General features: G+C 46.8%; 1 protein-coding gene across 1 annotated transcript; it reads right to left on the reverse strand.

Annotated features, from left to right (window-relative positions):
* Window positions 1-857: 857 nt before the first annotated feature.
* Window positions 858-19,381, reverse strand: LOC128715553 (homeobox protein aristaless). The gene is made up of 4 exons (XM_053810459.1): window positions 19,098-19,381; window positions 15,830-15,875; window positions 1,416-1,678; window positions 858-1,326 (listed from the first exon to the last, which is right to left on the reverse strand). Exons 1-4 carry the CDS (start codon window positions 19,379-19,381, stop codon window positions 858-860), a joined length of 1,062 nt encoding a protein of 353 aa, XP_053666434.1.
* Between the last annotated feature and the right edge of the window lie 4,204 nt (window positions 19,382-23,585).

Genomic DNA, 23,585 nt, shown 5'->3' on the forward strand with positions numbered 1-23,585 from the left:
GCTCGGCTTGGAGTTTAGAATTTCATTCATTCACGGGTTTGATACGTGACGTGTCAAGATGACGTTTCATCGAAATCAAACTTGGGTGGAGGAGGGGGGGGGGAACGTATTTTTCCCTTATTCGTTCGAGGTTGCTTTCGTGTGTCCACAATTCGGAAGCCATCGAGTGCCGGGGGTGCTCGGGTAGCTCGTGTTTTGTGGTTGTGTAATTTGCGGCAATTTGCGGGCTTTGGGACGGATCAAAAAGTGACCACTGCTTGACGTTTGTCACGCTAGCGCGATGGCACGCACAGCGGTAGAATGGGTTGAACATCCCCGGGGGGCAACCACAGGGCTGGCCCGTTTTTTGGAAAGGCGATGGGGCGTGTAATTATAGGCGAGTGTCTTACGAGAAATCTTGCCGTACGGGACGAAATCAGTCGGACACGAGATCGGCTGGGATCGAATCGGACATTGTGACGTTTGATTGCCGAATTGCCGGTGTTACGGGTGTTGCTGCGCTGACGGAGGCTTGCGGCGAAGACTTAATTTAGCGTGCTGACCCCGCGTGTGCGTGTCGCTCGGGACAGACTAATTTGATTAATTGAGTGTCCTAATGATCGAATGCTGTTGATCTAATCAGGTTCTGAGCTGCAATCCGAAAGAGAATGAAGATGAAACACGTTTGCTATATGATATCGAGTACAATGTCCCTTTGTTTGCCACTCTCAGGTCGGTATTAGCCCTCGCGATAAATACAAATTAATTAGATGATCTTTGTGCACAATCTCGAAGGATCGCCATCGAGGCCAGAGCATCGTAGAGCGTATACGAGCTATCTGGCTGGCTGTCTGGTGGGGTTGTGTGGCCGCAGTTCCTTAGCTTAAGATATCACTATGCCCGTTCTGGCGTAACATTTCCAGTCGCAGCTCATGCTCACGCGCCTTCAGCCTCAGTGCGGCGATGGACGAGCTCCGGCGGTCGGCCTGCGGAGGCGACGCGGAACCCGTCGGTGGGGGTTGGGATGGCGGCGGTTGTAGCGCGGCCTGAGGAACTGGCACAACGGGCGGTAGCGCGGTCGGCGAGATGGGAGGCGATGCCGGCGAGGTGGGAACGGGCCCGGATGGAATGGTGGGCGGACCGGTGGGCGCCATATAATCCACCCCGGACGGCGGTGGCTTCGCCGACGGTGGCATCGACGGTGGTGCGCGCTGCGCTGCCGAAATGTTTGCCAGCAGCGTCTGGAAGGAGGCGGTCGGTGTGTAGAGCGTACCAACGCCCGGTGGCAACAGCGGTGGCGGTGGCGCTCTGCAAAATTCGTCAACGAAGGAAGAGAACGGTGAGACACTTGTTAGGGCGAGAGAAAAAGTCGGATCAGCATACGGCGGTGTAACGGTCGGTGACGGGCGGGACGTGCCCCGGCCGGGAATACTTACCGGTGGAACTGGTTGAAGTAGGCCGACGGTAGCACATGGCTAGCACCGAGCGATGGATAGCGGAACGCGGCTAAGCTGGCCGCATCGAACGGTTTGCGCAGGTTGAATCCAAGATGGCTGAACGGGTTCGGTGGCAGGGAGGGTGCGACGACGGTGGCCGACGGGACTTGGGCCGCGCTCGCCAGATACGGATTGTACGGATGTCCCTGCGGTCCGACCTTTTCCTGTTTGCGCCATTTCGCCCTTCGATTCTGGAACCAAACCTAGTGGAGAGGGTGGGGAAGAAAAAGCAGAAAGACGGGTAACGGAAGCGGTTAAAACATGAGGCAAAATTGAATTACGGAAAATTACTACCCCGGCCTCGATGCACGTTCTGGAGCGCAGGAAAGAGCGCACGCAATTTAAGTAGGAAATCGTGCGAAACAATCGCGCTCATACCGAAAAACAATGCGTCGTCCATGGTTGTGGACGATCTTGCTCTCCAAAAAAACAAAAAAAAACAATCCCACCACTCCAAGCCGCCATTATAGAATTATCGTACAAACACTCGACAATCGCGCACCGAGCGCAGGGACACGAATTCGATGTACGCAAAGCAAAACCCCTCGCCAACCGAGGCAACCCCGCTCGCAATACAGCAGACAACATTTAGCGTGATGATAATTTAATAAAACTTCGGCAATACCCATCGGAAGACCCGATGACGGGGTGGATGATGTCTCTGCCAAAATGGCCTCGAACGCAAACGTGCCCGTCCGTACTTTTCAATTACTTTAATGTCGTTCTCGGAATCGAAATGGGATTCTCGTCCATTCTCTTCCCATGGGCCGACGAATTCTGGGATTGCGTCCTGGGGAATTCATAATTCTGCGTCCGGGAAGTTATTCGGGAACGGCATCCGATGGATGCAACGGAACGGAATAACAATGATCATATGCTTCGTCTTACCTGCACGCGATGATTATTTGATGATGGATATGAAGCGAATGAATTTGTGCTCAACGCTGTTGGAGCGGGTCGTGATGTTGAAAATGTCCCTCAGATAGTGGCATGGACAAAGTTCTTGCCGAAGTGCAACAGCAAGGAATTGGATTTGACGAATGGAAAAGAGAATTGGACGCATCTCCCACACTCATACTTTTATTGAGTTAATTAAATTGAAAGGATCTTTAAAACGTCACTGAGAAATTGAGACTGAGCTTTGGGTAGCTTCTTAAGATCCACCACGCATATGCTTTCTCAATAAAGATAAACCTATTCGACCGTTTAAAGCAGAAGAGATTGCTGAAGATCACTATCGCCGAAGTGCTTCCAAGATCTTACGCCACTCTTCGCGGGAATGCTTCGTTTAGCATTCACTCAACCATCGCCAGTTGTACTCCATCCAAGGCTCCAGCGAATGACTAGCATCCACTACTTTGTTGGAGGACCCTCTTTAAGATTCATTAAACAGCGATAAAACCCTTAGCATAAGTGTCTCTCCCACCGTCGGGAGCGCGACCAGCTCGTTACCAGCAAATGACTCAAGGCGATGGCTATTCTCGGTAAGAGGTCATATCTTGGCCGCTCGTTGCACGGGTAATTGACGTTCCTTTAGCACCAGTGCCTTCGGGGCTGGCAGCTGATTGGTGCAATTAACACGCTGCCCTGCCTCCAAAAGGGATCCCCTGCGAAGATCCCCCCTTTCCAGACGCTTCCCAAGGTCTGGGAAAACCAATCGTCAGCGCGTGTCCGAACGAAACGATGCAGATTTCAATATCCCAACATCGACCCAAAACACTTCAATCTGGGCTGCGGAGAACCCAAAACCCTTTTGGGGCTTTAGGCGCGGGAGTATCCAATTTACCACATCCTGATTTATGGTCCGTAAACACTTAAAACCAATATTATCATTATTGAATTCACATTCGCAGCGTCCAGTGCGAGTCCGTTCCCAAGTGCGAGGAAGACTGGGCATATGCTCACCTTTATGTAAACACTCGCGCAGCGGGTGATTGCCTCGCAACTGCAATGGTGATGATGGCGTTGCATTTCGCACCGCACCAGAACAATGGCGACCGTCGGGCGCGTCGATGAAGTTTTATGTTTATGCACGTTCGCTCGGTTGCACGCGAGCGTGGGCAGGCGAGAACCGAAGCTGGCCCTCGTTACAATTTGTCCATTGAACGGTACGCAAGAACGTCCGTGTGTTTATGACTTGTTTTTGTGGTACCTTTCGGTGGTGCTGTAGTGATCGGGCCTCGGGCCCGTTTGAGACAACTGCAAAGCGTAATTAGAAGGTGACACAAGTGCGTACACAGGCTCAATTTGCACGCGGCAATGGATGGGTTCTTCCCGTCCGGTTGCGTTCATTAGCCGCCGCTGTATTCCGTTTGGCAGGCCGCGGTGTGAATGGAATGCACCAGCAGCTGTTGCATCCGGTACCGGGTGTCGTTGGCGATTTACAAATCAATTAATATTGCATATGCAGTGCCGGTGCGATTCCTCCACCCTAGATAAGCATCTAAACCGCGCATTCGGCGGCTGATTAGCGGGTGATACCGGGAATTTCGGCACCCAAAACAACCGTCGACTCGTTAGCAATAATTTTGTGTCTCGTTTTCGGGTTTCTGCCGGTGCCTGGGCCAAACGTGACCTGCATATAAGCGGCACAAGACACACACATAGACACACACTCGACTGTGAGACGCGAGCCCCGATGGAGTGCAACAGGTGATTAGCGGTTCCGTGGACATCGTTAGCCGGGGCGATGCGAGTCCGCACACCGAAAGGAAACGAAACGGACCCAAACCATCCTGTGGGCACTGGCCTCCCGGGGTGAATTAGATTAACAAAAGCACCATGCTGCGCTCAAAACACATAATTTTTATCTTCCCCGTGCAACACGCCCCTTCTTTCCCCGTTTGCGGCCATCTCACCCAGCCAATACGCCAGTACGATTTCGATTTCATCCTCCGCTTGAGGTGGGCTTGTGTGTGTGCTTCCAATACATACGAAAACTGGCGTGGATCGATTCCGTTTTTGCGCCTGTGACGAAGATTCGGATCAATCGATATTACTTCGCGAGCAGGAGGGAACGTCGGGAGTGTCCACGGCAAAGGAACGAAACGAAACGAGACCCAACAAACCAAACCCAAAGACGCTCGCTCATAAATACATAATCGAAACTAATTCTCGCTCTATTCCTCCCCATTGTTTATGACGCGCGGCGCATCCGCCGCGGGAATGATATTCGGCATCCTTTTGTCTTTCAGCTTCTGCCCACGGCGGGCATCGGTTTACATAAAGACGCGGACCGTCCTTTCCGCGCGCAGGGGATGAAGCAACAAAAAAAAAAAAACCAATTACACACACGTGGGACGGCACGGCGAAGCATGGGGCAAAGAATGTTAAGACGCTTTCGGTAATAATTTTTGCTACGCATGCTTAAAGTAATTCGCTGGATTGATTTTAAATTATTGATCGTCTTAGACCGTTGCGCACTGCCCGCCCGGAGACACACTAATCGGGTTGTAAAGTGCTGCCATTTTGAAGGGGGCGCCTATTAGCGGCTTTGTTTGCTCTCTGTGTGGACCTGGAGGGACCTTGGGCAGCATTCCATTTTCTGTTGGTTTAGCGGTAATTTGTCATCGAAATTGGAATTTTGAACACGATGAAACGCAGATGAGAACCAACGTTCTGTGCGATCGTGTTTGATGCAGTTCGTCGTTTCGACAACAACAAGGCTCCAACATTTTGTTCTGTAAAACGTCATCCCACAAAGCAAACAAGTCAAGAACAACCACCAAGCTGCATGTTTTTATCAGCATTTCATCAACCGTCAGCCTCAATCCATCAATCATTCACGACTTTTCTCCCTCAAGTTCAGGTTTTGTATGATCACGGGGATAAGATCTAACTTCCAATCAAACACCGCAACCGGACCGAAGATTTGGTTGATTCGTTTGTTTAGCTAAATACGTATCTGTCAGCGCCACTCACGGATCCCGACGGTTCTCGATAATGACGTACGCGCATAAAAACCGAGGTTTCATTGAGTCGTTTTGCAGACCAAACTTGGAACAGTCAAACGTTTACGACGAGTAATGATATAAATTTGATTAGAACCTCCATCCGGGTGGTCTGCCTGTGGGAAGAGCCCTCGGTCCCATAGGGAAACGAATACTTCACACACCTTCTGCAGCTGATTAGCAACGCTTTTCACGACGGTTTTGCTCCCCCCACCTCCCGCCTGATTACGATCGTGATCGCGAGTCCGCTAACCGATGTTGGTACGAGCTGTCTTCCATCCTGGCGTCTGCGTGGATTGATAGGCCGTGATCCGTGAGGGTTCGTTTCAGTAACTCGTTTATGTCACTGTCTATCGCACCCTCGTTACATACACATCGGGGGCGAATGTGTGAGTGTGTGCGTGTGAAATGAAACGCCAAATGGTGTACCCAAAGGGGTCAGAAGAAATCTCCAATCTTAGCACCCTCCTGCTGCGAACACTTCCACATATTCGAAAACACACAACGGCCCCCCGATTCGAAAGGTAGCGCGAAAGCTCCCCATTTGCCTGTCCCGACGATCGTGGCTTTCGCTGTCCGGCCGAAGCCTTCCGTCCGGCGAGAGAAAACGATTAATATCATGGGCAAACACTAAGCGCTTGTAATGGAACCATTAACGCTGAGCACTGTTCGAATGTTTGCAACTACGCCGGCCCCGGAATCGTGAGAAGTCGTCCAAAACACCCGCGACAAAGGCCGGGAGTGAAGGTATGGATGGAAACAAACGGGCACGATGTGTGGTTCTGCACGTGCTGTCAAAACGTTTTCCCAATCTGAAGTGCGAAGCTGTCACGTTTTGGCACGGCAATGCCGTTAAATGTCTCTGCGACTCTGGGGGAAAGCATCGGGAAAGAGATTAAGCAGCACTAGCTCTGGTTGGATTGTTCAAGAATGTTTAAAGTCAAACATATTTCCTCAGACATTACGAGAACTTTACCCCAATTTTTGGGGTAAACCCCTCAATCCCTCAATGCCCCGGCCACTACCACATATCATTTTCCGCGTGAAGAGATCCCAATTGGGAAGACAAATATAGCTTTACGCCATCAAGAAGATACGCCCCGCCAGACATATAATTTAGCATTATTAGATTAGACCGTAATTAATGAGTGATAATGTTACCACCTACGTGATTTCCGGTCACGGGCGTGGGGGAATTTGGTCGGCGCGCTCGAGACCGAACCCGCGGGCGATGGGTTAGTGAGCAGTAATTAGCAGGAAGCTGATGCTGTGGGATTCGGCTACGGTCCCGTAGCGTCTCAATGTCGAACAGGCTCACGTACGAGAAAGGGGGAAGTTTGAAGATAAAGGACCGACTGAAGTAATCAGCCTGGGATTTGTAGAATTAACTCTGCTTTATTCGCTCCAAAAACGATCTTGAGGAGTGTTTTAGCTCTTGAACTTTGTTTGGATTAATTTAATATAATTTCCGTTTTGTCCATAAGAGTCACAACCAAATCAGACACTTGATCATCGAAAATGCACTGCTGCTAGATGATTGAAGCGTCATCTTATCCGATCGGACAGGATGCTGTCCAGCCAGATCAAAACAAATTGTTTCGCCCATAAAACCCCCACCAATGCCGACCATGTCGACATTCACCGTGGTAGCGCGCAAAGTGGCTCGTGTCACCGATAAACGTGTTTAGTGTCATCTTATCGAACATCCAAATCTTGTCGTGTGGTTCGTAGAATCTCGCACAAAGACCCAACGGTTCGGCGCCTTTTGAAAGAAATCCCGTCCCATCCCGACGGCGAATGGCCAAAAACCCACCGCCGTGATCTGTTTTTTGGGATTCTGTCCGTTTCCGTTTTGATGCCATCTTTACCGCACGATCGGCTGTGTCTGACTGTTCGCCGTGTCCTCTGTCCACCTGTCCACCTGTGGCGGCATACGCGGTTGCGCGTTCGTTTCTGACAATGCCGACGATGTTCCGGAACTTGTAACCTTCGATCTGATGCCCCTCGCCACCCGAAGGGTCCTGGCGAGTCGGCGGTACGGGAGACGACCCTGTCAGACCGTGGGATTTTATGTTCCGAGTTCTGACGATCGGATACGTATCGTCGCATCCAGTCGATGGAAAGGGTGGATGTTTGTTCATTGTAACTACCGTCGTCTGATTCAACACATCGAGAGACCTTTCGAATTGGATGATGATTATGTTTCTATGGGATGATTATTGGGGTTTCAACTGTAGACAAACCTGGCGCATCCTGTCAATCGGTGTTGTTTTACATTTTAGGTGATCCTCTTGCATCTTAATGCACTCCTCTCTCATGTATATTAATGTTAATCGCATAATTACCTATCTTAACTTGATTATAATAAATTCCACTCACTAATTGCACTATCAATTTCATGTTAATGCAACCCAACTTCCAAAGGTTATTTCACCTGCAATACAACAATGTGTAAAGTGTTGCATGTAAACAGCATTCAACTTCAGCTTTTCAAGTTAGAAAAAAAATCCTTATCCACATCAAACGATTCGCAAAATCAAACCGTTAAAGATGCTTCACATTCCAGAGCTATCTTAAACACTCTGACGCCGTGCTCTGTCTGGCTGGGTCCCGAAACAGTCGGCTGGAAATAACAGAAGTAGTTACGAACGCCTTTATCTACTCGCTATAAATCCCCACAGCCAGAAGCTCCCACATTCACCGAGTTCGGCAAAGGGGGAAATAATTAAATTTTCAGTTTTGATAAATGTTTCTACCTAAATCGCAGCTCCCAGACTTGCGGATTACTTATTTCGTTGTTTTTGTTTCGTTTTTTCTTTCGTTGTGGTTTTGTGTTGTCGCGATCGAGAACTCCTTAGCAAAAGTGAATCACATCCAGAAGTTTTGAGCACTGCTTACTACGATTTCCATTCCCACTTACACATGCAATTGAAGCAATGGGAGGGAAAGAAAAAGCGACTGGTGGGTTCTGACAGCTGATATGCAGTTGATACGCGTCGGAAGGCGTCGATAGAAGGCCCCCAAAACATTGGAGCATCGTAGCAACCGCAAAAAAAAACGAAAAGCCGACGGGGCGGCACGATCGGCAGGGACACGCCGAATGGTTGGCGTGGAGGGAACACACAGATTATCGTTAATTAAATATGCAAATATTTGACCCTCGCAAGATTAAATTAAGAGCATGCCGTTTTGCTTCACCGTCCTCACCGGGTAGCGTTGCTGAACAGGGACGAACGATGGCGCAGCCAACATGCTGAGACGAGACACAGAACAGAAGAAAAAAAAAAGAACTGACTGAAAAACCACAATGCCGCCGCCAGTTTTTTTGATTGTGCGCGCTCCCTCGCCCACAGGACCACACCACCGCCAGCATCATCATCACCCTGCGGTCAATCGATTAGGACCGAAATTTATATGAACGACGGTAATTAAACTGTCAAAATAATTTAGAAAATTAATCAAAAAAACTGAAACGAAAAATTAGGTCTTGGACAAATGCCGCCGATGCGCGTTTTGTACGGTGAAGTTGGGAAGGGGTGAAGATGATGGTTTTTTTTGTGAAGTGGAGCCTTGTTATACTCCCGGTGTGCGTGAGCCCCACGAAGGAATGTGGACCAACAGCAACAACATCGGCAGAAAAAATGGTCACAATAATTTGCTCACGCCATAGTTGTTCGCTAACCAGCAACAGCAACATTGGGACATACCAACACATTCAAGGCAATTTTTGTATTTTATTTTATAATTTTTTTTTTTTTTAGCTTTGGCTTAAACCCAAAGTGAGAGTTTCGAAACGAACCGAGAAAACATGAAACATAAATTATATTTTTCACGAGCAAAACTCAAGCAAAGGCGGCAAAGGTAATGGAATGGCCAGGAATGGGCCATTTATATTCTGCCAGGGTGTTAACTTGGGGCACCGAAAATGGAGCTGTGCCACGGTCCACGGGCTTGGCGGGAGTTTGTATTTAGAACGGAACAAAACCAAAAATACACACATCCCGAGTCGCGTCATCCGTGCTGGTTAGTATCGATACGACACCGACGGGACAACGAACAAAAACAACAAGACGCATCTAACGAATAGCCTTAAATCCTATTACGCGCGCTAAGAGGGGAACGTTTATGAACAAAACTGCCCGACTGCTTGGACCGAGCGAATGAATTACAGTGACAAATGGGAGATTAACGAGTGGTTTCCTGAGTCACGCTGGAAAAAAGAAAGGTTACCCGTTAGCCGTCCGGGGCCGCATGATGTGCCGGGTGTTGTGGTATTTGCTCATCAGATGGCTTAAAAAGGTGATGAAGTGAGAAGCTTTCTAATGCCCGGCTTTTGCCGTGTTTAAGAGGTATTTTTGTGGTATTAGTTGATATTCGGAAGGTTTTATAGAACAATTTCGAGCTATTAATTAAGAGTAGCTGGTTTGAAGACTAGAACCCTTAAAAAAAAACAAGACATTCTTAAAACAACAGATGAGGTCCAGGACCCAGGAAATAATACAGTTACCAGTTTTCGCAAAAAATAAACTCACTTCTTGGGAAAAACTTGCCTCCACCAACATCCAAGTGGCACATGTGGCGACCCCGGCACAATGGTATGGGTCACAACTTCCGCCCCGTTTTTTTCCGAAACACACACACACAGAGATACGCACCCAAAGAAAGTCAAAGGTGCTGCACACGTGTACCGCACAGTGCGCACCATCCGTTATCTCTCCGTTTATTTTTTTTGCTAAAAACAACGAATTGGGCCAAACGCAACAGAAGCGCACTATTATTAGGGGCCTAAAAACCCCTCCCTCCGGTACGAAACCCGCCGTCTCGCCGTTTGCGGAAATTTGCATCGGAATCGAATCAATCAAATGTTCTGCATCATTTATTGGCTTAATGTGATATGATCGTTGCTGCTGCGCCCAACTGCGTAGCAGCAGTTCTTCTGTTCGCCTTTCGCCTAGAATCGGATGGCGGATGGGGAGTGATACAATGGCTTTTGCCGAGCGTAGTTGCAAACAGTGCAGTTCCATTGTGAACGTGCGTTTCGCACGATGGAATTGTTACTTTTGCAGCGCATTGGAAAGTGGACACGGATTGGTTTCGGACAGCGAGTTGTTCGTACCGAAAATTTAATTAAACCACCCGTACGGTTTTGTACAAGCCGGTGTCCTTCAATTAAACTCATTAGCAGAAAGAAAGAGTGAATGGTGAATGGCATTGGAATGGGATTTTTTCTTCCTTTCCGTTGGGAACCATTCGGGCCCGAAAATAACCCAATTCGGTTGGAAGTTTTCCAACGTAAAAACGGCGAACAATCAAGTAAAACCACGAAAACGCCACGAATTGGTTGGACGAGCGTATGAATTACAGGACTGTTGTGTTGTGATATGTGTGATGGGCAGTTATGGGCAGCATTTATGATGGAACTGTTTGATTTCTCGCAAAGTTATCATTTCCAATTCGATCAATAATTGAACGATTCCCATCCGGTTTTTGGTACCGGATTTTTTTTTATCGGTTCATCGTGCGCAGCGCAATACACTAACCACGGTTGATAGCCCCTATGTTATTTCCTGCTGGATAAATGAAACGTTTAGATGCGGCCTGGTTGAGATCTTCGTCTAGAGGCACACAGAGGCATCACAGCTTTTACACCGGGTTTGCCCAAAAGCAAACGTATCCAAATTAAAGATAAACATTATCATATCGGTCCAATCACACTCTCGAGATTTAAGATCCCACCTGAAGCCGGGGAAACGCAACGGCCCTCGCCGGGAACGTCGTTAAATGATTGTGTATGATTATATGCAATAAAATTAATTAGCAAAACTACGGCGAGTCAAACGGCGATACGATAAAGGTGCGGAATTGCACCGAAAAGCCTGAAATGCAAGGGTTTTGGCGCTCGCAACAGCTCTCTCGGTGCATGCATTTATGCAAATATCCCAGCGCGTAGAGAAACTCGGACCCCCGTACGCCGCATGCCGTGTTCTGCGAAATCGACGCCAATTGCAATGATATGCCTTCGGGATACATTCGTGAGACCCGCTAATAACGATCTGCAGCGATCGCTCACTTTTGCTCTCTTTCAGCATTTGTTTTTACTGCGCCTTCTGCCCGCATTGTTACCGGCGGCGGAAAAGACGAACCACGCAGGATATGAACGGGACAAGTAGCTGCTACTGCTACTGCTCGGGTCCCAGCCACCGACACCTATCTAAGCGGGATCGTTCGCCTGCAAGCAACACCCAAACCCCCGTTGATGCCATCCAGCTACGGATTGCATCCTGCCCATGCCTCAATAACAGGGATTTGTCTAATAGAAAAATCGTGATTATCCACGTAACGGGCTGTAAATTATGCGCGCGGCACAATGGCCGCCGGGCGGGTGGTGGCCACCGCAATGGATAAATCGTGAAATTGATAGCCCGCGAGCGGGTGATGAGTGGGTACTGGGCGAAATTGCGAAATTTCACAGTACAGCTTAATGGTTATCAATAAATTGGGCCCCCCCCCCCCCCATTTTGCTCACACAGCTTTACACGGTGTGTGTAATTGTAGATGGAGACCGTAAACAATGGCCCCACCAAACGGTGCACGAAAACAATCATCAAGATGTCGGCAAACGTGGAGGATAAAATGGAACAAACAAAAATGGTAGCTTATCTGGTTATGTTTTCCCAACTGTTCCTAATGTCCTGCTTGGGACCGAACTCACGATCACTTTTTGGGTATCCTCCCCCCCCTTCTTTGGATGCCCATGCATTATGTGTTTATCTACCCGGAATGGCCCATTGGAGGGGCTTTTATGTTTCATTTTGCTAAATGAGCCTTAATTTGAGTTCCACGACGGTGAACTCCGACCGCACCACTGCACACTTCAACCAAGGGTCATACACTCGAACTCCAGGATCACAAAAAGGGGTTTGATCCGTTTTTTTTTTCATTTCTTTCTTGAGACCGCTTCCTGTTATCCTGTTTCCCTTTTTCCGAATGGCCGCTCAATAACCCCGGCTAGATTAGCTAATTATCCTTAATTTCGGAATGGCCTCGTTTAGTGTCTACGCGTTCACCGTTAATGTGACGTTCCGTTCCATTCGCAGCCGTGTAGGCACACACATATATAGCTCTATTTGCATAAATTAGGGCCGCGCGATAAAAAGGAAACTAAAATTCAATTATGCCATTTATCCGCCGCTAGGATATCGCGGTGTGCCACAGCGGTGGCATTCGTGGCCACCACCACCCATGGTGGTGTAAGGTGTAAAATCATCGTCATAAAAAACAACTAATTAAAGCAATAAATTTCCGGGCCGTTGCCTGTAGCCATTGCTTATCCTTCCTCGCTGCCTGCCCTCCCAATCCATCCCACGCACCTGCCCGGTATGAGTGAATTGACTCAACAACAACAAAAAAAAACTGTCACCCACCACCAGTCTGAACCGCGTTGCCATTAGACGACATTATTATCCATTAAATATGTTTCCCCGACTGCATTGGTCCGATCGTAGGCAAAATGGTTGCGATAGCTGGCAACACACTCACACTAAGCCCGCTCGCACAAAGCTCAAGCGGCAAAAAGAGTACCGCTGCTAAGGGCCGGTAATCGTAGGTGACATTGCTTCAATTTAGTTCGTAATTAAATCAATCTAAATTTATCGCCTACCCGGCCACGGCACACCCCGGCAGGCGGGCAGCGGGTAGTCCGGTTTGGTCCGCCCGACATAGACGGGGGCTAACAATTATGGAGCTTGTTTTTTTTCCCTTTTGCAACTTCCTCCCCCTCCCCATCATTTGCTTCGGTCCCTTATTGCTTGGGCATGTGCAAGATTCATTTCCTTCACCTATATACAGCGTGTACATTCCCAACCAGTGTTGGCCAACGTACGACAAATTAGCTCGCTCACGAACACTACGGCGCACGGTGCGGCATGTACTCATTTTTATGCGTGATTCAACATCGTGCCTTTAAGGTGCTGGTTGCTGGTTCGCTTCCTTTCCATAACTTGATGTGTATGCATAAAAGATAAACGGTTTCACCGGCAATATCGCCAACTCTCCCCCGAAAAACCAATCCAGAAAACTGGAAATAAAACCAATCCGGCTCTCCAATCCAACAGCCCGGTGTTTGTGCGGTATGAAATTGCGTCGATGTTGTCTGGCTTATGCCCCGGCTTATGTGGTACTCCCCAGCAGCGATTCCCATGTTCACTCCACCCATCGCACTCTGGCACACCGGGAGGGGAAAATTCATCGCCCAGTACGTATGCACCCACTCCCACCGTCCAGTGTGGTTTGTACTGTTGGTGGTTGCTTGTTCCCTTCGGTCACGATCAAGGTGGGGATATTTCATCGGTACGCGCCTCCATGTATCGGGGGGGGGGGGGGGGAGGAACACGATCGAACGCAAACATGCATACGTGCATGCCGAGCACCAACCAGCAACATAATAAATATGCTAATGAACGTGTTTATGCGCTCGAGCATGTGGGATCGACGGTTGGCGTAGGGGACGGTGGCGATGGTGGTGGCATGGCACTGCAGGAGAAGGGATGTGAATACGTGATCGCCGATAATCTGTTTGTTTAACTAACCAGCCATTGGATTTTTCCATCGTGTCGTACTGAGCGCAAAAGGCGAATCGATAGCATTTCAGCATGGGAATGGGACAAACGAAGGAACGCGCTTACGTTGCATCCTTGTCATTGGCATGAGCTTGCGATGTAGGTACAGTAAGCTACACGAAGGAAGATATGAAATATTTATTTATTTTATAGTGCCGGACTCGAAAGGAACAAATTGCTCCGAGGATGTTTTACAGACTTAAAATGCTACAAACAATTATTTTGTGGAAGGTGTTTCATAAATTACTATACTTAATTGCTTCATTACTGTTTATGCATCTTTTCGTGTGTCGGAGGCAACGGTGTCATGCAATAAACGAAAGGAAAAATGGAAATAAATCATTAAATAGTTTTGAGCTTAATGTATCTTTTGAGCAGAATCATTCATATGAACTTTTAGTGAGGAGTTATTCAAAGCACGAGTAGACTTTCAAAAGCTTCAATAATGCTTTATGGCTCATTAAATCTCTTATATTAATGTATCTCTTCGGAAAAATAATTTAAGGATTCGATTACATAAACCGTTTTGAACTGACTTTTCGCTAGACTTTTTTGCTGATTTTTTTTAACCATTTTAATTCACAATTCCAATGCAATTGCCTATTTCTGGGAAACTATAAACATTTTAAAAAACCTAGACGGTGGTGTATTGGTAGCGGTGCAGGTTTTCACACGGCAAGACCGTTCCAAAATCCCATTCGGACCAATCGTCGTAGGCTGGACTATCCAGGTCCGGGTAAATTATGCCAAGAAAACCATAAATGGCAGGCCTCTAGACCTCTACAGGTTGTTGTGCCGATAAAGAAGATACACATTAAATAGTAAAAATGATTTGTTTAATTGAGTATAATATATTTCCTGTGTTTAGAACTCAAAAATACCGAACTAATATTAACACAAAAAGGATAAAATCACATTTCATTCAAAAATTCTCGAGCCTTTGAGGATTCATACAACTTTTGAATAAGGATTCAAATTCATTTCGTCCAAAGATGTATTCAGTGCAATAAGTCTGAATCAGATTCACCACTAACGCAAGAAATGATAGTAAAAGTGAGGCAGTGGTCTACATAAAATTTTGACAGTCGACATCGAGTCGACATAATGGAAATTCGGACTTGGGTGTGAAATTATCTGATTTTCCACAAAATCTCACCATTAACTGGTCAAATTGTAGTAAAATACCTACAAAACCATTAACCCCATTTTCTTCACAACAACTCATCACTTTGTAGCGATCGTAACGGTCTATCAGATTGAATTTGTAAAACTAACGCTCCAATTGAGTAAACTTTTCGCACACACACAAACCCATCCCGCAGAAAAAGAGATACGGTCGGTGTGCAAAGGTCCCGAACGCGAACTAATTTAATTTGCTTCCCTTTTAACAACCAATTGGTAGGAAAGCTGTACTAATGACGTTGCGTGATATGCTTTCCGTGCTGCCGTATCGACGTACAGCACCCGACGAATGTCATTGGCGAATGAGATGCCAGGAGGCGAAACATCACCGAACAAAAAATATCTCCCACTTCTTCCCCGGATTTAGTTTGCCTCAAATTGTTTAACATCATGGGCATAATAACAATGGAACAGAGAAACAAAAAAAAACAGTTCGCACTGCGTTTCGGGAAGGGTTGCAACCTTAAATGAGGGTTTGTGCGATGTTTCCGAAGTTTTTCACCGGACGCTTGCGTTCGTGCGCTTGTTTCCTGGGTTCCAGTGCACTAGCCACTTCCTAGAACGTGCGCAGTCAGACGCAATGGTAGACATCATTATGACTCACCTGTATTCGGGCCTCGGTCAGTCCTATTTTCATCGCTAGCTCTTCCCTGGAAGAATAACAAAAAGTTAAATAAATATAAGCTTGTGAAGTAAATAAGCCAACCGAACGCAGAGCGTTCCGAAATATCCAGCATGAGAGGTGTTTTTTTTTTCAACCGTTTTGAGATACAAAGAAGTCACATACCCTAGTGCCCTGCTACAAAATATCGTTATCATTTCATGCGATAACGCATTTATGTCCTTTTTCATGCAGCAGCGATGTATCAGCACTCATTTAGCCACAGTCGAACGAAAACAACACATGCAAATACTGCATTCTCCAAAGTTCCCAACAAAACGAGTGCAACGAAAAAAAATAAAACTACCGCGCGTTGATCGATAAGCGATGTGAGTAATTAAATTTTAATCAATATGCAAATTGTATTATGTTTTATGCTAATGCTCCCGATCACACTGCATCCTTTAGCGGTGGTTCGCCCGTAACTGCGGTTGTTATTTGTCGTGCCGGTTGTTCATTCATTTGCAGGGGCACTGCCGCATCGCACAGCCCAACCGGGCCCGAGTGGGTAACGGGGCACGAACCAAATAGAGCGACAAATAACGTTTAACCCTTTTGCGAGCTGGGGAGAATTCCGGGGCGTTTCCTGGTGACATTGTGAGCGATGCCGGTTGGTTGGCGAGGACCCGGATGATTATCGATAAGCCCATGTTTATTTATTGTGTTAGCGACCTTTGCCGATGGTGGAAGAATGGGAACGAAGAAAAAATAATAAACGCACGACAATTCAACAGCCCCGTCCGTCACCGGTGTCGTCAAGCGTTATGATTAATTATGAGCACAACTGCCACGAGCTCGGCTAATGCGTGTGCGCCTGCAAACAAACATATCATTCCGGCACCGATGAGAGTGCCTCGAAATGAACGGTTCTAATGAGTGGCAAAATGCTTAATTCCTTCTAATAATATAAACATTTCTACAGCGTTCGGAAACTGAAACCCGCGGAAGGTCAATTGAACCGGATTCATTTAACATGTCGCTGGATAGTATGCAATCGGTTGCGATGACTTGGCAGCATCAGATCAAAACGTCATTATTGCAGCAAAACGATAATTGATGTCAAAATGTCAACCGTGCTTATGCCAGTGCTCAATTAGCTCGTTCCCTTTTATGCGCGGTAAGTACTACCAGGTCCGGCTTTTGGGGAAAACATGTTATCAGTGAATATTTTAAAACAACTCGCACGCACAAGTAATTGCAGCGTTCAGCGAATTGGAAGAGAGATATGATTTTATAATTCATATTAATTAAATGTATGTACATTTTAATCTTGCGTGTGGGTACATCAGAGTGTGTATGTTGGCAGAGGACGAACATTCGCCAGCGATAGAGTAGAGGCACGATCACACGCCAACATGTGAAATGATACAGTTTTGATCGGCTTAGCCGGTTTTTTGCTTTCGGGCAGATGCATAAACCGTCGGCCGTCGGTGTGACAACACGGGATCGGAACGGCGTGTGTTTGCGCTTTCCCAAAACCAACCAGAACAGCGAAGTCACAAGAAGCGACTAGCGGCTAGAGCAATGGGTGAATGGGGCGAGGGCAGGAAAGCAAGGGAGGGGAAGGCATGTTTAAGAGGTGGTGGTGCATAATTTGGTGCATTTCGCACCCGAGCATGAAATTATAATGCCACGCAACAACGAAAAAAAACTTTTAAAGCACACTAGATGGGGCCGGCAAGTCATGGCGAGACGCGTGCAGGGCGCACAGGGCAAATGGTACAGTGTGGCACTGTTATTATTGTTAGTGAATTACTACTATGCAATGCCGCCCGAGCACGAAAGCACGGCAGAGCGCAACACCGCCATCACAAGGGTGGACACATAGGGTGCATTTGATACACACACACACACACACTCTATCAAGCGGTGCACCGGTTTGTGCACTGTGACCAAAGTGTTGGTGGTTTTGTGCTGTGGGTAATGAAATGTTGATTAAATAATTGTCGTGGTCAAGCAAGGGGTATCCCAACGTGGTCTCCCAGCAGCCGTGGGCTCGTCCGCCCCGTCCAGCCTCAACACGGACGATGCTATTTGTTTTGTACAACGACAATAATTGGAATCCATTACATTGTCACCCACCGAAACGTTTGCAGATTGCAGTGATTGCAGAGTGGAGTGGCGAAGTAATGATGTGGATATTGCGCCAACTAATTTACTTCAAGCTATCCAATGCGGCTTTGTGACGAATCGTGCTTTTATTCACGTGTACTTTTAATGCTGTTTACAATATTTTTTAATAGAAAATTAGACCTAAGTAATTTAGAATTTAACAAATGTGTAAAGTGTAACAAACAAAGTTGCAAAGTTCAGAACATGGTCTAAAACACCTACGAGCCTTATATCGTACAAGCTCGCAACTAAATTCAGCTAGAAGATGAAATTTAAGCCTGTAGGTGGCGCTAGTGTAGTCGAAGTACAAATATGACAATATAGACAATAAGGACAACAGGGATTCTTTAGAGCTACACTACCAGCTCGCAAAAAAACCTCACGTCTCGGTGAAGTTTGGGTGAATTCTATGTTCTAATACTGCATTTGGTCAATTTGGCTTCTCATCCGCCGGTGTCTAGTACATTGTTGGATGTCGGAAGATTTTCAAAGTATTTCAAATATTCTTGAACATACTTCATATGATATTATATGCTCACGAAGCCTCAAGTTGCCTCAAGAACTCTATTAAAATTATGAGAAGTTCATATAAAAACTTCCCGATTAGTAGCTGACCAGCTCCTCAAGCATGCAACTGTCATCTGCAGGGTGAGCTCAAACTGCCTCAAGAATTCCATCAAAATTATGAGAAGATCGCTAAAGAACTTCTGAATGGTAGCTGACCAGATCCTCAAACATATTACGTTAGGTCTAAAGTTGCTTCGGTGACCTGCTGTTTACTGATAAAACTGACACTCAAACTATATTCCTAGCACTTTCCAACAAGTGCATTTTAGTACATCGGACCCCAGGCTTGTATATCAGTTAATTCAGTTTTAAGACTTAACTTAACTTAATTAAGACATACATTATAATCTCAACACATCTCAAAACTAAACAATACTCGGATGTAGAGCGGATTGATGGCAAAAAGAAGGACTTCAGATAGCGAAGTTCAGTTCTTGAAGCTCAGTGATGGTTAACGAAACCTAACCCATGAAGAGCTTTCCTGCTATTCAACGACCCCTTCAGTCTCTCAAAAGTCCCCGGTACAACATACCTGGTAAAAACGTCCGGATAGTGCGTGCGCGAGAACGCTTTCTCTAGCTCCTCCAGCTGAAAGCTCGTAAAGGTCGTCCGGTACCGTCGTTGCTTCCTCTTTGGCGCAAAATCGTCCCCACCGTCGTCGCTGTGCGGGTCCGACAGTGGGCTGTTCGGGTCGCCCCCGCTGCTCCCCATCAGCTGTCCCGTGCTAGCGCTGCGCTCCAGTGGACTGCCCTGCGGTGGCCGTGCCTCATGGGGTCCGATATCCTCCAGCCGGTTACCCTCGTCCGATATGCCCATTGGTCGACTGGGCTGATCTAGGTTCGCAAGCCGTGCGATGTTGTAAATTTTGAACCGGTATTACGCGCTCGCACTAGTGCGCGAGCGTCTCTCGTTGGTGTCGCGAACAGGGGCGTCTGTGGGCGCTCCCGTTTTCCTTCTCTAAAGCGGTTCTACACACTGCCCCAAACCCGTCGGAAGGAAGGACCGGGCTCGGAAACCTGGGGAAAAAGAAAAAGAGAAACAAAACACACATAAGAACCCATCTTTCGCATTGGCACAAGGGCAAAAAGGAAGCTAAGGATAATGAGCATTAATTTTACTAAATTTAATCAAATGATCGAAAACTTCATTTACAAGATAAACGATTTTTTTTTTCGCGTTGCGTTACCACCACCATTCATCGGTGCGCTTAAAAGATAACACTCGCCGGGGGTCATTACTTGTCCGTGCTCTTATGCGTAATAAATGGGTAAAATTGCTGGCTTGTACCCGGAAACGGGTCATCCCGCTGATTGAAGTAGTTTCGTGCTGATATGAGTTTAAAAGCTACCTGGAATCTTTCTGAACCGTTTTTTTTATATTTCTTTACTTTAATCGGAAGCAGGATCATTTATCACACCTTGGCAAGCAACAAGCAACAGTGGAAGTAATTGAATGGTTGAAGGATATTAATTTTTCGATTCATTCCATTCCACCGTGAGTAATTGGAACTTCGGTTGTGAATTATCGATACGGTACAAATTTTCCCATTATCAGAGATAATTTTAGATAATGTAACACTAGACGCGCGATTACCTGTCAACGTACCAAATATACGCCCGCAAAGACGGCACACTCAAGCGCAGTACGGTACAGGGTGGAACGGGCAACTGAACAAGTTAATTTCCTCCCATGACCATAAGCTGTTTGCTCATTGCGGTGAGCACTTACTTCGATGCGGTTTTGTTACGCGAGTTGCCACCCTCCCGAGACATTCCATCATTCATCCATGCACCCAAAGCCCCGTCGCGTAAAGGACGTCCGTGAGGCGTGGGTTTTGGGGATGGGTGGATGGTAGCGGGAGAGGGAGACGAAGGAATTCCGCGAGCGCATTACAATTGGCATGCAACACGAGATGAATCTTTAAACAGTCAGGCACACGGCCGCATCCCGCACAACCTTTATGGAGGTGTGCATGGCGAGACCTGAGTGCGCTGTACATCCTCTAACGTACAAAAGAGACTTCAACGCAAGCAGAGGACGGAAACCCGTAAGAGAAGGGTAGCAGAAGGGACTAAAAAAACCGTCTCAGTTAACGATAGCCGTCGAACAGTATGGAGCGTGTGTTTTTTTTTTTTTGCTCCGGTTACAACTCTATTTACCAATCATCCTTTATTGGATAGTCACAATCGAACGCTGATCGATCGATGCGCGAAATAGCAGAGCGAAAAACACACGACTCGCCGTACAGAAAGGAGGTAGGTGTGTGTGTGTGTATGTCGTTAAGGAAAACGAAACGAAGCAAAACATGCTGCCGTGCGCGATGATCGCGGTTGTGTTAAATGAGAAAACCGGCGATCGCGAGATGAAGAAGAGCAAAACGGCAGAAAACAAAAACACCAACCTGCCACTGGCAAACAAAAACGCTACACTTCACACAACAGACCTTGGACGGGTGGTGGCTAAGGGTGGTGAGCATAGTTAGGCCCCTAGAAGCGCCCTGAACTTGTCAGCAGTAGTACGAGAAAGGATGCGATGCGATTGAAATTACCGTGAAGATCGTTCCTCAGCCGCAAGAACGAATCTGCGAGCTCCGTTTGAGTTCATTTACAGACTTAATTATTTATGGAGTGTAGCAGTAATTGATGCTACCAACTGTAGCAGGGCTAGTTTTTCATCTTGCGCTACTGTTTGGCGGTTCGGTTTTTTGTATGGGGCTCCACTCCACTTTGCGCCGATACAGAACCGATGTTCTTTTCCATGAGGCTTTTCCCCCGAGGTGCATTGCCGATGTGTGCTAGAATAGTAGCGAATGGAAGCTCCTATATATGGCTACAAAACCTATCAATTCTTGCAAGATGACCAAGTGCTTGGTAAAAAAAAACAGCCACATTAATTGCTCCACCAGCCAATCCGGGAAGGACCAACTCCTCGCGAAGGTCACAGCACACCTCACAATACGGGCGCTTTCATTTCACTTCCGAACAAAGTTTGCCCTTAAACATAACAACACACATTCAACACGGCGCAATGAAGAGCGAAAAACAGTTCAAGCGCCAAAATTCATGTCGGGTTTTCTACATCTTCTCACTGCGCCAAACTTCCGCGCGCTGCTAACGCTGCCTGCGCACAAGTGTGAAACCAAATGATTATCATAATTGCGTTGATAATAATGATTACATTTATTAATATTGTGATTATTTTTGCTTCCTTCGCTCATCGGGTTCGAAATCTTATCACGGGCCTCATCATGCAAGATGAACAAGATGGGGTTTGCGGCGCAGTCTAAATGGAAAGCTGCGGGAAAACATGTACACAAGCCACCACCCTTTTTCCTCCTACCAGCGGCAGGAAGCCGCTTTTGAATCGATTTTATTTAATAATGAAAATTAAATACTAATAATTGTAATTTTCTGTAACGAACGTCATTAAAATGGATATTGAATTTTCGTACCAGCAATCCCGAAAAACCCCATCGGGAAATCGCTTACGCGGTTGGGGCACTGCTGGTTCGCTTTTATCTTTTGCCTCGAAGCAAATTGTTCGCTCTGTTGATGCGTAAATTAAATTATATTTGTGTGTACTTTGAAAGAATGTGTAAGATGTTGAGAATAGTTGGAAAGAAACTGCTGCAAGATCACAACTATTTGAAGAACTACTCGATTAAAACGGTCGCTCGGGTCGGACAACAATGTCTAGGGCAAACAATGCCGTCGTTCAGTTTTATTTCTTAATTAAATCATGCCCCCGGACAAGAGACTTCCATTGGCACCATTGCAACTCCCTTGTACAAGTCTTATGTCGGCCCGCTCAGGTGTTGCGTTCATTAGCTGTACATAAAATCAGAGCGTGCAAATCCATCTTACAGCTTCATCGACAACCTTGACCAGATTGTTTTATCGATCTACGGCCTTTGGAACATACCCTGGCGAGACTTTTCAAGCGATTCGTCTTGCTGTGCCTTCGGAGATAGGTCCTGATTCCGGTTATAGGGCTTTTTGAACCATGCAAATCGATTGGATAAGATAAAACCACGTCCAACGGTACCATGTTCGGTCAGCGAAAGGTCATAAAAATGACCCTAGAATCGTAACGGAATCGACTGAAACGGTGAAAGTGGAATTTTTAGATAGAAACAACAAACAAGGAAATAGTCCCAATGTTTCCAATACTACCAGCTGGGATTTCATGTAAGTAAAATAGCATCACACTGACAGCAAAACACTCAACCCCGGGTACGGGGAGTGATAATTTTGGCAGACGCACCTTTTCCATTAACATCACAATGCCTGTTTAACAAGCACTTCACGGTACCTACGGTGAAAAACGGCAGTGGTTTTTGCCTTTTTGTAAATGCGAAATTAAAGTTAAGTTATCGAAGAAATCGATCAGTGCATCAGTTGCACCTTATTCCCAACGCACGGCACAAGCAAAAAAAAAACGAACCAAGGATGACTCTTTTCGCCCCGTCCGGTACAGCGTCGGCAAAGATGTGAGCGCGTGCGATCGCCCAAACCCGAACCTTCCGGCACGAAACGCGCGCAGGAAACGGGTGCACGAACAAGGACCGGCGCGGAACTACATCTTGTTTATGAATTTTTAATTAAAATAAATTAACAAGATCACCGTTTGTCCTGCACCGTTGCGATCGTTGCTGGCACGATCGGTCGGTCCCGGCGATGCCCTTACACGGACTACCATCCGCTTTTTTTCCCTACCGATCGATCGATCGTTTTTCATTCATTTTCACAGGATCTGCGTACGCAATCGGAATGCCGTGGTCCACCGGAGAATTTGCGACCTGAACATCGTAAGCACGGCGAACCACACAGAAAAAAAAAAGAAATTTAAAGGGGTGTGGAAAAAGTTTAATAACATTTAACTAGAACCGATAAGATCAGCTTCTGCCCGCATTTCGGCCCGAATGGGAACCAAAACCGAGCGGACAAGACACGGCGCAGATTTTCAACGCACAGTGACTTCCTTCCCCTTTTCCGCTGCAGATGTTTTCTTGCTTTTGCTG

This window comes from Anopheles marshallii, chromosome 3 (genome assembly GCF_943734725.1).
Source record: "Anopheles marshallii chromosome 3, idAnoMarsDA_429_01, whole genome shotgun sequence".
NCBI lineage: Eukaryota > Metazoa > Arthropoda > Insecta > Diptera > Culicidae > Anopheles > Anopheles marshallii.